General features: G+C 49.8%; 1 protein-coding gene across 4 annotated transcripts; it reads right to left on the bottom strand.

Annotated features, from left to right (window-relative positions):
* Positions 1-305: 305 nt before the first annotated feature.
* On the bottom strand, positions 306-12,186 carry LOC104871580 (ATP-binding cassette sub-family F member 2). Of its 4 annotated transcripts, none has more exons than XM_010637545.3 (15): positions 12,015-12,186; positions 11,176-11,376; positions 9,030-9,257; positions 8,231-8,413; positions 7,977-8,148; positions 6,740-6,835; positions 5,628-5,730; positions 4,270-4,365; positions 3,965-4,084; positions 3,784-3,873; positions 3,331-3,441; positions 2,459-2,521; positions 2,096-2,224; positions 1,488-1,691; positions 306-964 (listed from the first exon to the last, which is right to left on the bottom strand). In XM_010637545.3, the coding sequence occupies exons 2-15, from the start codon at positions 11,333-11,335 to the stop codon at positions 827-829; spliced, it is 1,893 nt and encodes a 630-aa protein (XP_010635847.1). In that variant the 5' UTR covers positions 11,336-11,376; positions 12,015-12,186; the 3' UTR covers positions 306-826. The 4 variants fall into 4 exon arrangements, with proteins under 4 accessions (XP_010635847.1, XP_010635846.1, XP_010635845.1 ...); XM_010637544.3 differs by lacking the exon at positions 12,015-12,186 and adding an exon at positions 11,942-12,003; XM_010637543.3 differs by having other exon boundaries at positions 307-964; positions 12,031-12,186.
* Between the last annotated feature and the right edge of the window lie 336 nt (positions 12,187-12,522).

The raw sequence follows: 12,522 nt of genomic DNA, 5'->3' as shown, positions 1-12,522 counted from the left end.
AGCCCAGGCTGGTCTTGAACTCACAGCGATCCTCCCGCCTCAGCCTCCCTCAGCTTCCTGAGTGCTGGGATTACAGGCATGCATCACCATGCTTGGCCCACAATTAATGTTAATTCCTAGCTCCCTCACGCCCACTGTACAGGAAGGCCCCCACCCAGGCGAATGAGTCATGGCCAGGTCAGGCAGCCACAGGCTGAAGGCACAGCTTCTCATTTTCAGCACCATCAGGCCTCCCACTTGGCAGAGGGGAGGCAGAAGCTGGTCCTGCAAGAGGGAGGAGAAAGACCCCAGAAACCTGGAAAGGAAGGGAGGGAGCATGACTTCCTCTTTATTGGACACTTTATAGATGTCACGCAGGTCTGAAATGTACACTGTTAAATAATTATTTAAAAACTGACCAGACCCAAGGCCTGATGTACAGCTCCAAACCAGAAGCAGAAAGGAATGGGGGTGGTGGGCCTGCGGGGTTTCCTCCAACATTACCAAAACCCAGAGCATGAGGCTCCCATTCCCCCCCCCCAGGCCACATCCAGGCTGTGGGCCCTTAGGCCAGCCCGCAGGCACCTCTGGCTGAATCTCTCTCTAGGCCAGGAGACCAGCGAGGGCTGGAGGGGACAGCCAGCCAAACCCAGCAGAAAGACAGAGGTGGAGGCGCACAGGTACTGCCTGGCAGTGGGTAAGATGCAGCGAGGCAGGCTGAGGCGGGGAGAGGCTGGGGCAGTAGTGCAGCAGTGTGGGACGCAGCCCCAGGCCCTGTCCTGAGCGGTGGTCAGGTGGCAGCTGGCAGTCCGCAGGTGATGCTCCTGACCCAAGCCCGGCCAGGGGCTCACACATTGTGGGTCCTCTTTGTGAGCTGGGGCTCCTCGTCCACCAGCTTGGACTTGAGGTGCTCCTTGTAGGCCAGTATGTCTCCAGGCCACTTGGTGATTGTCTGCTTCTCACAGACCCAGATTTCCTGCGCCACCTGCAAAGCAGATTCCAGGATGAAGCTGGTCAGTCCCTCCCGCCTCCCCCAGTATGTCCTCAGAGCATCCTAGAAGAAATGGCCACTCTCCAGGCCTTCACCCAAGTCCACATCCAGTTCAGTTTCACTGCCCTGACACTCCTCAAGATGTCTGACCCCAGGGTAACACAACCACAGGCTCCGAAGCCTTTCAAGCTGGCAAGTGCTGCCACCCTAACATCAACTCCCTGGCAGTGTCCAGATCTGTCCACAGGCTTTGTGCTCAGCTGCCTTTCCCACTTCCCCTTCTCCCCAAAGGCTGATGACAGCCTTCCTCCTAATCCGATTCCTTCATAGCAGAATACCATTTTTGGACTGAAAAATCTTGGGATAAAAAGACCAACTCTCCTCCATTTGGGCCAATACCACGTCAGCTAACATTGCCAGAGCCATGACATCTCCTCAGCATCCATCTCCACACAGACCTTGTCCCAGGACACGACTGTGCCTGCCCTGCCCTGGACTCGCTCGAGCGGAGCCTCACCTGCTGAATGAGTCTGAAGTCATGGCTGACCAGCATCATGCCGCCCTCAAACTCGTTGATGGCATCTGCCAGTGCATCGATGGTCTCGATGTCCAGGTGGTTGGTGGGCTCATCCAGGAAGAGCATGTGAGGGTTCTGCCAGGCCAGCCAGGCCAGGCACACTCGGCACTTCTGCCCATCTGACAGGTTCCGGATTGGGCTCACCTAGGAGGAACCATGACACATGCCACCCGGTGTCACCCCCAATCCCTCTGTTACTATTTCTGGGAACCTGACTGACTGCACTGCCAAATCCACATCTCTCTCTCAGGCCTGAAATCCTCATGAACTGGAGCCATCCATCCAGCAGCTCCTCGGTTCCAGGTCTGGATCCAGGATTTGTTTTCTAGGCTACAAGTTCCCTTGCCATCAAACACTCTGGCACAAAAGCATGACAGAGATCAGCTCCCTCTCCTTGTCCTCCAACCCCACAATGACACCTAACGGCACCGCACCGTGATAAACAATCTAAAGGAAAGGCACCAGGTGGCCTCAGGGCTGGGACAGCTGCTGCCCCAGGTTCCGGAAGGCTCTCCCAGTTCTTGGCCATTCCCACCTTCTCTACTCACCTGCTGTTTCCCAGTGAGGCCGTACCGCCCAATGATCTTCCTCATCTCCTCCTTCTCCTTGATCTCAGGGTAGCACTTCATCATGTACTCCAAAGGCGAGAGATCCAAATCCAGCTGCTCCTGTAAATGCTGCAGGAAGAAGGGACCCACACAGGTAACTGACAGCCTGCTTCAGAGCCCACAGGAAGTAGTCTGGGCAACTGTCCACCCCTACCCAGGCACCTGTTCAGGACTCAAGCAAAGCAGGTAGGGGCTGGCGAAGCTGAATTCCCAGGGGAGAGGATGTGCTTGGCCAGATGCAGCCTCTTCCAACACCTGGACAACCCCTGGGGCCCAACCCTAACCTTCACCCCAGGCCTGTACCTGATGGTAACGGCCTATCTTGACATGAGAGTGCTTTCGGATCATCCCGTCTGTGGGTAGTAGCTGGCAAGAGTAAAACAATAAATGGAAATGTGAGCATGCAAAAAAGAAAACCTGCATGGAGAACACAGGCAAAGTGGGAAACAAACCCACTTCCCCTTGAACAAGACTCAAACAGCTTCCTGGACACAATCTATTTCACCAATCCCACTGTTATTCCAGTCATTCTAAAAATACTCAGAAAGCCAGGTGCACTGGCCAATGCCTAAAATTCCAGCTACTTGCGAGGCAGAGGCAGGAGGATCACAAGTTCTAGTCCAGTCTAGCAAAACCTCTTAAAAGTTTTTTTCAAAAAAAAATAAAAATAAAAATGCTGGGGATGTAGCTCAGTGGCACAGTGCCTCAGGGTTAATTCCTACTATGACCAAAATATAAAAACAAAAAAATAAGTAAATTTAGGAACATACTAAAACTGGCTTTCTCAAGGGAGACGAAGGCATACAATACAATTTATTAAAAAGTTATAACCTGTCTACTAAGACAAGGGACTTGGATGTAGGCACAACATACTTTTTCTTAACAGAAATATACCTCCAAACATACAAGTTTCTACACCCTGAAAACAGCAAACGAGACAGATGCATGTGTTCAGACAGGCTGTCACCCAGACTCCCCACTCCTACCCCAGCCCAATCCAACTCTGCCCAACCACCCCGTTCCCTCTCCCCTGCTGCCCTCCGGTCCCCTGGTGGCTCACTCAGCACCACTGTGTCAGGCCCTCCAGGAGCACAGGCCCTTACGCAACATCCCTCTTCCTAAGGCAACCCAGGTGCCTCAACTTGAAAGTAGCCATGTCTATCTCAGCACCGTACCTCTCCAGTTAGCAGCTTCAAAAGAGTGGATTTCCCTGCTCCGTTGGGCCCCACAAGAGCCACTCTGGTGTCGAGGTCAATACCGAACTCTAGATTATTATAGATGCAAGGCTGAGAGAGTACAAGAGAAATACAGACACAAGCTAGACCATGGCTCTACTCTACCTGCTAACCCCATGGAGCCTGGGGTGCCAAAGGAGCAGATGGGGAGAGCAGAGTGCAGGTCCCCAACCAGAACCCACCGCCAACCCAGCTAAGCAGTTTTCCTCCCATGCACCCGAAAGGCTAGCAGAGTCCCAGGGTGAGGCGCACCACTGCCACTCTCAAACCTTCGCTCACACCCCTGCACAGGTCAGCAGGCAAGGGCAGTCAGAAGGGGAGAGGCCCCCCAAAGTGCACCCAGCCTCCCAGCCACATATGTGCACTCGCTCACAGGCCCTGGCCCAAACTCACCCCATCTTTTGTGTACTTAAAGCTCACATTCTGCACCATAATAACAGGTGGAGGGATCTTGCCACATGGGGGGAAATAAAATGACAACGTCTAACAAGGGAGAGAGGCCATTTATCAGTATGGTGCATTTTAAAGCCCTGCTAAAGCCCTTGGCCACCAACCCGACTGCATCAGCCCCCACCTTGTCGCTCACGACCCTCTCCGTCAGTCCTGAGGCCATCATTTTCTGTAGCGTCTTCTCCTTGCTCTGGGCCTGCCGGGCCAGCTTGGCACTGCCATGGCCAAACCTAGCAATGTAGTTCTGTAAGAGACCAGAGAGGAGCTCAGAGTGTGCAAAGGCACCAGACAACTCCTCCTAAATCCAGGGTGAAAAATGAGGACTTTTTCTGACCTCTTCTGCCCCCTCTCCCTGCCTGTCGTATGTTCCTCCAATTCTCCTGCCCAATTCAAGTGGGAGGATGTGAGTGGGCTCCACCATCTCCCCACCTTCATGTGTGCAATCTGATCCTGCTCCCAGTGAAACCTCTTCATCTGGTTCTCCTCCAGCTCCAGCCGTGTCTTCACATACTGGTCATAGTTACCCTGCAAGGAAATGCACCAGGCAAGCAGGCAGCGTTAACCCAGTCTCAGCACAGATTCTCTTGGAGCACGGGGAACTAGGGATGCCACTGACTTGGCCTTGGATAGACGGTTATCAGTAGGAGTATGGAAGTGTATTGCAAAGCACATCCTAACCCAGGGTTAGGTCTTTCCTGTTCTGGGAGTTTAAGGCCAGCCTCAGCTACACTGTGAGTTCAAAGCCAGCCTGAAGTACATAGTGAGACCCTGCCTCAAAAATCCAAAAGTAAGAGCCAGGAATTTAGCTCAGTGGTTCTGCCACGTGCCTGGTAAGCACAAGGTCCTAAGCTCGATCCCTGGCAACACCCCCCAAAAAAATCCAAAAGTAAATAAATAAATAAATAAACTAACTACAAAGGGAAGAAGGGGAGATAAAAAGAATTAAAATGTGTTATGGACATATACTAACTCCTCTAAATGAATATAATCATTATATATTATAAACATTTTAAAAGAAATATTAAAAAAAAAATCAACCCACAAAGTAGGATAATAATTAAGATTACAATTATGACAGAGACAGGCTGTGTGTACACATAAAATTTTCTAAAAATGCTTGCAAGCATGCAGGGGGTTTCTGCAAGTCTATACACTGTCATGGCAAATATGACTATGAATGAAAAGGACTACTTTTTACATTGTATTATTTTTTTGGTACCAGGGAATCGAAGTCAGGACCCTGTGCTTATGAGGCAGGCATGGTGCCACTGAGTGTGTGTGTGTGTGTGTGTGTGTGTGTGTGTGTTTGGTACTGGGGAATCAAACTGCACTTGTGAGACAGGTGGCGCAGAACCACTGAGCTAAATCCCTGGCCCTATATATTTTTTTAAATGTTGAAGATAACAAGGCAAGGAGGTACCTTGTCTGGTGGGCCCCTGACCTCAAGTCTGCCATGCCCAGGAAAGAAGGCCAGTGCTCCAACTCCTGACATGGAGCAGGTGCCACATGAGAAGGCAGAAGGCACAGGCCCTTCCCTGGGGACAAGAGAAGGCAACTTCTTTGCCATAAAGCAAACATACACCACCTGCATGCAGCAGCTGCCAACCCATGGCTTATGGCCTGAAAGCAATGGCTTTGGGATGAAAATAAAACAGGCTGCAGGACTCCTGGGCCACATTTTTATACAGAAATAGGGAAAAAAAGCGCTGCTAGATTTGGTTAAAAAGGAGAACTCCAGAAAATCAGTAAGTGTAGAGACTGGTATAGGAGAAGCCAAGCCCACTCACCGTATAATACTTCAGTTTCTTGTTGTGCATGTGGATGATATTGGTGCAAACTCCATTCAGGAAATCTTGGGAATGGGACACAAGGACCAGGATGCGCTTAAAGCTGCAAAGCCAAGAGCCAATCAGGGAGGTGCTCAAAACTAGAGATGGCTGACAATGGGGAAACTGAGTCAGGCCCAGACACCTGCATCCATTCCCACCTACATCTGAGAACCCTGCAAATGCACTGTGTAATTCCCACCATCGACAGCAACCAAACCACCATTGCACCATCTTTCAGTAAGGGGACTCTGGTGTCTTTCAAAGCGGGGAGGCAGCCCAAGCTCCCCAATCTTCTGGTTTTTTGGGACAGAGTCTCACTATGTAGTTGAGATTGACCTGGAACTCACTATGTAGCCCAGGCTGGTCTCGAATTCACAAGTGATCCTCCTGCCTCAGCCTCCCGAATGCTGGAATTACAGGTGTGCGCCACCACACCCAGCCCCAATCTTCTGTTCTATAGGTCAACAGATGGAGCAGAAATGACAGTAATGACGAGTGAAAAATGTGTACACAAATCTACTCCTAATTGTACACATAACTGTGCGAGCCAAACTGGACCAGACGCAATAGAAAAATGAGGTTTTTCTTTTGAAAAGAAACCAAGTCACTGTAGCATGACAAGCTTTCTTTTAAATCTGGGACAATATTCCGGGTTACTCAGTTCTTTAACTGAGAAGACCATGAATAACTTGGCTTTTTTTCCTCTGTCATTCTGTCATAATCTTAGGTGAGAAACCCTCTTTACATAAAGTACACGCATATAATTAAGAAAAGGAATACAGTCTTTAGTCAAGATGCTGTATTTCAAATAAGGGAAAAACTAAAAATATTTATAAAATTTTGTTAAAAGCTCAGATTCTTCAGACTAAATAAAGACAAAAGGCCAGCCCTATGGCACTCAAATTTGTACAACCCCACTTTCCCTGCAGCCCACTTTCTCACTGCTCCACCAACAATCAGTTTGCCCTAGGCACCCTGTGCCTTAGGACTCTGTGGACTCCCACTTGGGACCTCAGCACGCATGCTCCCCCTCCCCCCACCCAGCCACCCCTCCCTACCCCATCTCTTACGTCTTCAGCTCCTCTTCCAACCACACACAAGCATCCAGGTCCAGGTGGTTGGTGGGCTCGTCCAGGAGCAGCATGAAAGGCCGAATAAAGAGGGCTCTGAAGGGAGAGGAGAAAGAGGCACCTCAGTGTCCTGGGGACTACATAGAGGTACCAGCTTGCCCACCATAGGCAATTCTTGCAGTCTTGGAGGGCACCTGTGTCCTGGAATCAATATGGCACTAGACCTCAGAGAAAAGAGGAAATCTAGAGGAGACAGAAAAGTTGAAGAGCTGAGATAAAAGGGAGACAGTGGAGCTCAGAGGCACACAAGAATGTAGTCTGGCCGGGGATGGTGGTACATGCCTGTCAACCCAACACCCAGGAGCCTGAGTGCTGCTTCAGGTTCGAAGCCAGCCTGGGTTACTCGGTGAGTTCAAGAACAGCCCAATCTACACAGCAAGACCCTGTTTCAAAAATGTGGCCTGGAGATAAGGTTAAAAAATCCTTATGAGTCTTATACATTGCAGCTGGTGACCAGGAGAAAGTCAAGAGAATACAGAGGGAATAAACTGCCAAAGCAGAGTGTCTGACTGATATGGTGGGGCCGCCAGATTGTAATGGGCACTAAGAGGTAGAAATGTAATGAAACTATAGTGTTTGGAGATGTTGCTTTTGGAGGTGACTGGGATTAGGTAAGGTCACCAGAGTGCAGCCCCAAGAACGAACACTGGTGACTTTATAAGAGGGAGAAACCAGAGAAAACACATGTGCTTTTTCTCACCATGGGATGCCTGCACCACTTCAAGACTGCCCACAAGAAAGTCATCACCATTTGAAAACCTTGGGACATTATGTAAGCATCTTGAGTATAGACCCCCACCCTGCCTATCCCCTTATAAAAAGGACCTCAGCCCCTGAGCTGGCGCCTCTCAGAGCTAAAAAAAAAGAAAGTCATCAGCAGGTGCAGCCCCTTGGCCTTGCACCTCCAGACCCAGGAGTCATCACCAAATACCCCAAGTATTTCATTAAGGCAATGGGAAACGACTAATGCAGCTAGGCACCTCTCCAAGATTCCTATACCTGGAGCTGGGAATCCAACAGAGTCACTCTGTTGGCCAAGAAGCTCTCAGCCCATTGATGTCTGTGTCTCATATAACACGTTCTGACCTCTGACCCCTGGTCAAACAGTCCCACTGGAATAAGCACTCAACTTTCAGAGAAGGGGAGCTTCAGGGTTAAGAAGGAGGTGGGGGCTTACCTGGCAAGGGCAACCCTCATCCTCCAGCCCCCGCTGAAGTCTTTTAGCTTCTTTTGCTGCATGGCAGGGGTGAAACCCAGTCCGTGCAAGATTCGTGAGGCCCTCATCTCTGCTTTGTCAGCATCCAGCTCTTCCAGGCGCTCATAGAGCTCCATGAGCTTCTCACACTCCGCTGTGGGCAGTGCAAGGCCGTCAGGCTTCCTGGAGCTCACCCAGGAGGGAGCCCACTCCCGCCTCAAGGCCTGGAGTCCTACCGTCCTCATGAGCCAGCCGCTCAACCTCCCTCTCCAGCATGGCCCGCTCTGTGTCTACTTCCATCACGCACTGCAAAGGTGTCTTGTCACTAGGGGGCATCTCCCGAGTCAGGTGGTAGATGTCAATGTGCTCGGGGATGGGCACTTCTCGCTTCCCGATAGCGGAGAGCAACATGGACTTTCCTGAGAGGGACAGATGACAGCCAGCATTCCTCATCATTCCTCTCCACAGTTCTTCGCAGCCATAGCAGGACCTCACCATTCTTTAATACCTTCATTCCCTTTATTCATTCAAATCTTTCTACCCTCCTTTCTTGGGATACCTTTCCAACTTTCCTAAAATTCTTATTCTTCACTATGAAGACTTTTTCATTCACAACAGCTTCACATACCACTGCCCCTCCACCCCCAAGAAGCTCTCCAGCACTGCCTGTCTAAAACATTCATGTGGCACCTACCACATACTACTGTGATGTTAGTTCCTTTTCCCTGGGGATATCTGGTCTCCCACACATAATGTAATTGGCTTTGTACACAGCTAGCACTAAATACTTGCTGAGGGACAGATAAGCCAAGGAAGAGACCTCCCACCTTGCCTTCTTTCCCCCTCACTGGTACCAGGAATAGAACTCAGGACCTTGTGCTTGCAAGGCAGGCACAGTGCCACTGAGCTAAATCCCCAGCCCCTGCCTTTTTTTTTTTGGACCAGGAATCAAACTTGGGGCCTTGCAATTGCCAGGCAGGCTGTGTGCCACCAAGCTACATCCCCAGCCCCCACTTTGCCTTCTAAGAGGCTCACCAATTCCATTTAAGCCAATGAGGCCATAACGACGGCCTGAGTTTAATTCCAGTTTGGTGTCACTGAGCAGCTCTTGACCATGGAAAGTGAGCGAGAGATTGATGATATGGACATCAGTACTGTTGGGGTGAGAGGCCAAGACGCCAGTGACAGCACGAGCAGCAGCTTTCTTCATCTCAAAGTCCTCCAGCTCCTTGGTCAGCAAATCTACTTCTGTGGATAGAAACACTGTTTGGGAAGTGGGCAGTAAGACAGACTCAACTCTCACATGAACAAGCAGAAGGACAGGGGGGCTCAAATCATGCTGAGCAGACTTTGTGGTTTCACATGCTTTATGCACTGCTCTACACACTGTCTTCCTGGATACTTCACTTGGTAGCCTCTCTTTTTTCATTCTAGTCCTTTGTCTTTGTCTTATTCTCTTGCGTCCCTGTTCATTCCCATTATTCTTAACTTCCCATCCTCTACCATTCTGGCCAGCAACAAAATATCCCCATGACCTGACTTTATTTATTTGGTGCTGAGGAACAAAACCTGGGTCTCATATATGCTAGGCAAGATCTCCACCGTGGGATACATCCCTAGCCCTTTTAAATTTTGAGACAGGGTCTTAGTAAATTGCCCAGGCTTGCCTCTAACTTATGATCCTTCTACCTCAGCCTCCCAAATGGCTAGGAAGGAATACAGGTGTTTGCCAACACACCTGGTTGCCTGCCTTTATTACCCTTTCTCCTAGAATCCTTATTTTGGAGACAATTTCTACCACCTAACTCACCCTTAGCAAGCATTTTTTTAACTCCTTTTTCTTTTCTTTCTTTCTGGTACCAGGGATTGAACTCAGGACCTTGCATAGGCCAGGAAGGTGGGTTGTCACTGAGCTACATCCCAGCCCTCTTTTTTTGTATTCCCATCTGTTACTAATTTGTTACCAATTCTCTTTTCCTCTTCAAAAATTTACTTAGATCTACTTAAAATGCAGACTACTACAAAATAATTACCCAGCTACATGGTGACATATACCTATAATCCCAGCGCTCTGGGAGGCTGAAACAGGAGAATGGAAAATTTGAGCATGGCCTGAGCAACCTAACTACCTGGCAAGACTGTCTCAAAATAGAAACTCCTAAAAGGGCTAGAGATGTAGCTCAGTGAAAAGGCCCTGGGTTCAATCCAAAAAAAAAAAAGGAATTACCCAAAACATGATCCCTGCACTCAGAGAAAAAACAATTTACACAAATAAAAAGAAGATAAAGAAGGTAAGTACAATAAGACAGCAGAGTATGGTGCATTAGAATATTATTGACATCAAGTTTGATTGGAAAAAGCTTTGCAACCTTGATCTGGGCTTTAGTAGAACTATCAAATGTAGCTAGCATAAACACTGTACTATTAGAACTCAGTGTGTATAAAAGGACAGAAATGTAACTACTCAAGGGACAATGAATAGTCTAGAGCAGTGGTGGCAAACCTATGGCATACATGCTGCAGCAGGCTGTATCACTGAAAGCTCTATAAGGTTCACCATCACTGGTCTAGAATGAACAAGACTGTGTAGAGGGAGTTGTCAGGGTCAGGAGAAAAAGTTGGGATTAGACGGAAAAGGAATCTTTTTCCCACACTATCATGCTTCCCCATCCACACTAAGTTATCAGAGAGCAGACTGGATATATCGTACTTACTGTCTAGCACTTAAGAAACATTCAACAAATACTTTCCAAAAAAAACAAAAACAAAAACATATATATATATATATATAATATGTAACAATAATGCAGCTTTTTCCCAGGAAAATGCGTTAAGACAAATTGTTACTTTTGTTACTACAGCCACTACTCTGTGACAATATCATATGGCAAGAGCCTGGTACACCCCCACCCTGTGTAGGAATGGAAACTAAAAAGGGGCAGGGAACTGACCTCCCCAGTATAGCCCAAGAGCAGCAAGATAGCTCAACAAAGCCCATGTCTGCCTGCCACTCGGGTTCAGCTTCCTTAATCAGTAACATGGCGCGCACACTCCAACTCTATGAGTTCATCATAAAAAGTTCAGTTGGCAGAAGATACATCTTCACTGCCAGTGTGCAGATCGTGACTCTGGCTTTAAGGCTCAGCAACCAACTCAGGAACTCATTGCCCCTTCAATTCACCTGTGGTCTCTCTGCCATTGGCCTCTTCATTCTTCTCCTCTGCCACCTGTGGTTCTGTGACAGCATCTCCATTTTCTTCATGTCCTTTTTTTGGCCGCTGTCGAGCTTTGGCAGCTTCCTTCTTCTTGGCTGCTTTCTTCTTGGCCAGGTCAGAGGGCATGGTGCTGAACCACAGGGGCACTCACTGTCCTTTCAGGGAGTCTGCAGGGAAGCAAACAGATGTTTCAGCCTTCTAAACTCACTGCTGAAAAGGCTGCGCCCTATTCCATCCCTCTGCATTTTCCTATCAAGCCTCTGACGCCCTGCTCTGTTCCTGCCCAGGCTCTGCCAACTTTGCCAAGGTCTCTCACTCCAATTCTGGGTCACAGCCGCCCTCAATCGGAACACTTCTTCCTTCAGGCATCGTCCACCTATCCCCAGGGCTGCCGCCCTTTGAAACGCTCCTGCTCTTAGGCCCCCGGGTAGGTACCAGGTTCTGCCCCTGGCTAAGCGCCGGTCGCCGGTTTGCCCACAACTTGGCGCTCTGCACTTCGGCCGGCCAACCCACTTTCCCGGCATCCTCACGGTCGTCCCAAGCCTCCTCTCCATGGTCTCCCATACCCGCTACCCGTAGAACCCAGCTTCTCTCCCGGACACATGTGGCCTTCCCCCCGAAGAAAATCCCCCTCGGAGTCTCCACTCGCCACCCGAGCCTCCCCCTTCACCCCGCGCGTCAGCTTGTCTCCCTGGGCCCTTTCTTTTTCCTAGCAGCCCTCTCCATCCCGACCTCGTCCTTCCTTCTTCTTCTCGTTCTGCCTCTACCTCACCAGTCAGCACCCTCTATCCCAGCGTTAGCGAACCTTATCCCCAACTCACTCAGGCCTCGCTGCTCGGCCTCTATTGCAACAGAGCTGCTCCTTGAGCCCCACCGCGTGCGGCCGGCTCACCAGCCAATCACGGCCTTGGGCGACTCTTAGCGCGCCGCCGCGAAGCCTCCTGGGAATTGTAGTGCTTCAGTGGCGCTACCCAAAAGCGAGACCCTACTCGAGAACTATGTATCCCAGTGCCTGTGTGGGCCCTTGTGACGTCATCAGAACGCGCGAGGATTGGGGTTAGGAATTCAGAGTCCAAGAGTCCTCTTATCAGCGGCCCTGCTTCAGGCCCTAGAAACCGCAAATCCCAGGTTTCTCCTCTCGGATAAGCGGTCTGGGCTTTGTGGGGTTTACTCCACCTCTCGAAGTTCTGCTGAGCAGTGTGGATATACGTAATGATTTTGTAGGGCTGCCCAACCAGTCTAGCCAGGAGAGCGTAGGACTACACTTCCCAGCATGCACCACGCGAAAAGGGTCGAGACAATGGGAGAGGGGG

Source organism: Fukomys damarensis, unplaced genomic scaffold, assembly GCF_012274545.1.
Source record: "Fukomys damarensis isolate Sample0158 unplaced genomic scaffold, DMR_v1.0_HiC HiC_scaffold_16, whole genome shotgun sequence".
Lineage (NCBI taxonomy): Eukaryota > Metazoa > Chordata > Mammalia > Rodentia > Bathyergidae > Fukomys > Fukomys damarensis.
This window is presented reverse-complemented; position numbering and strand designations above follow the sequence as displayed.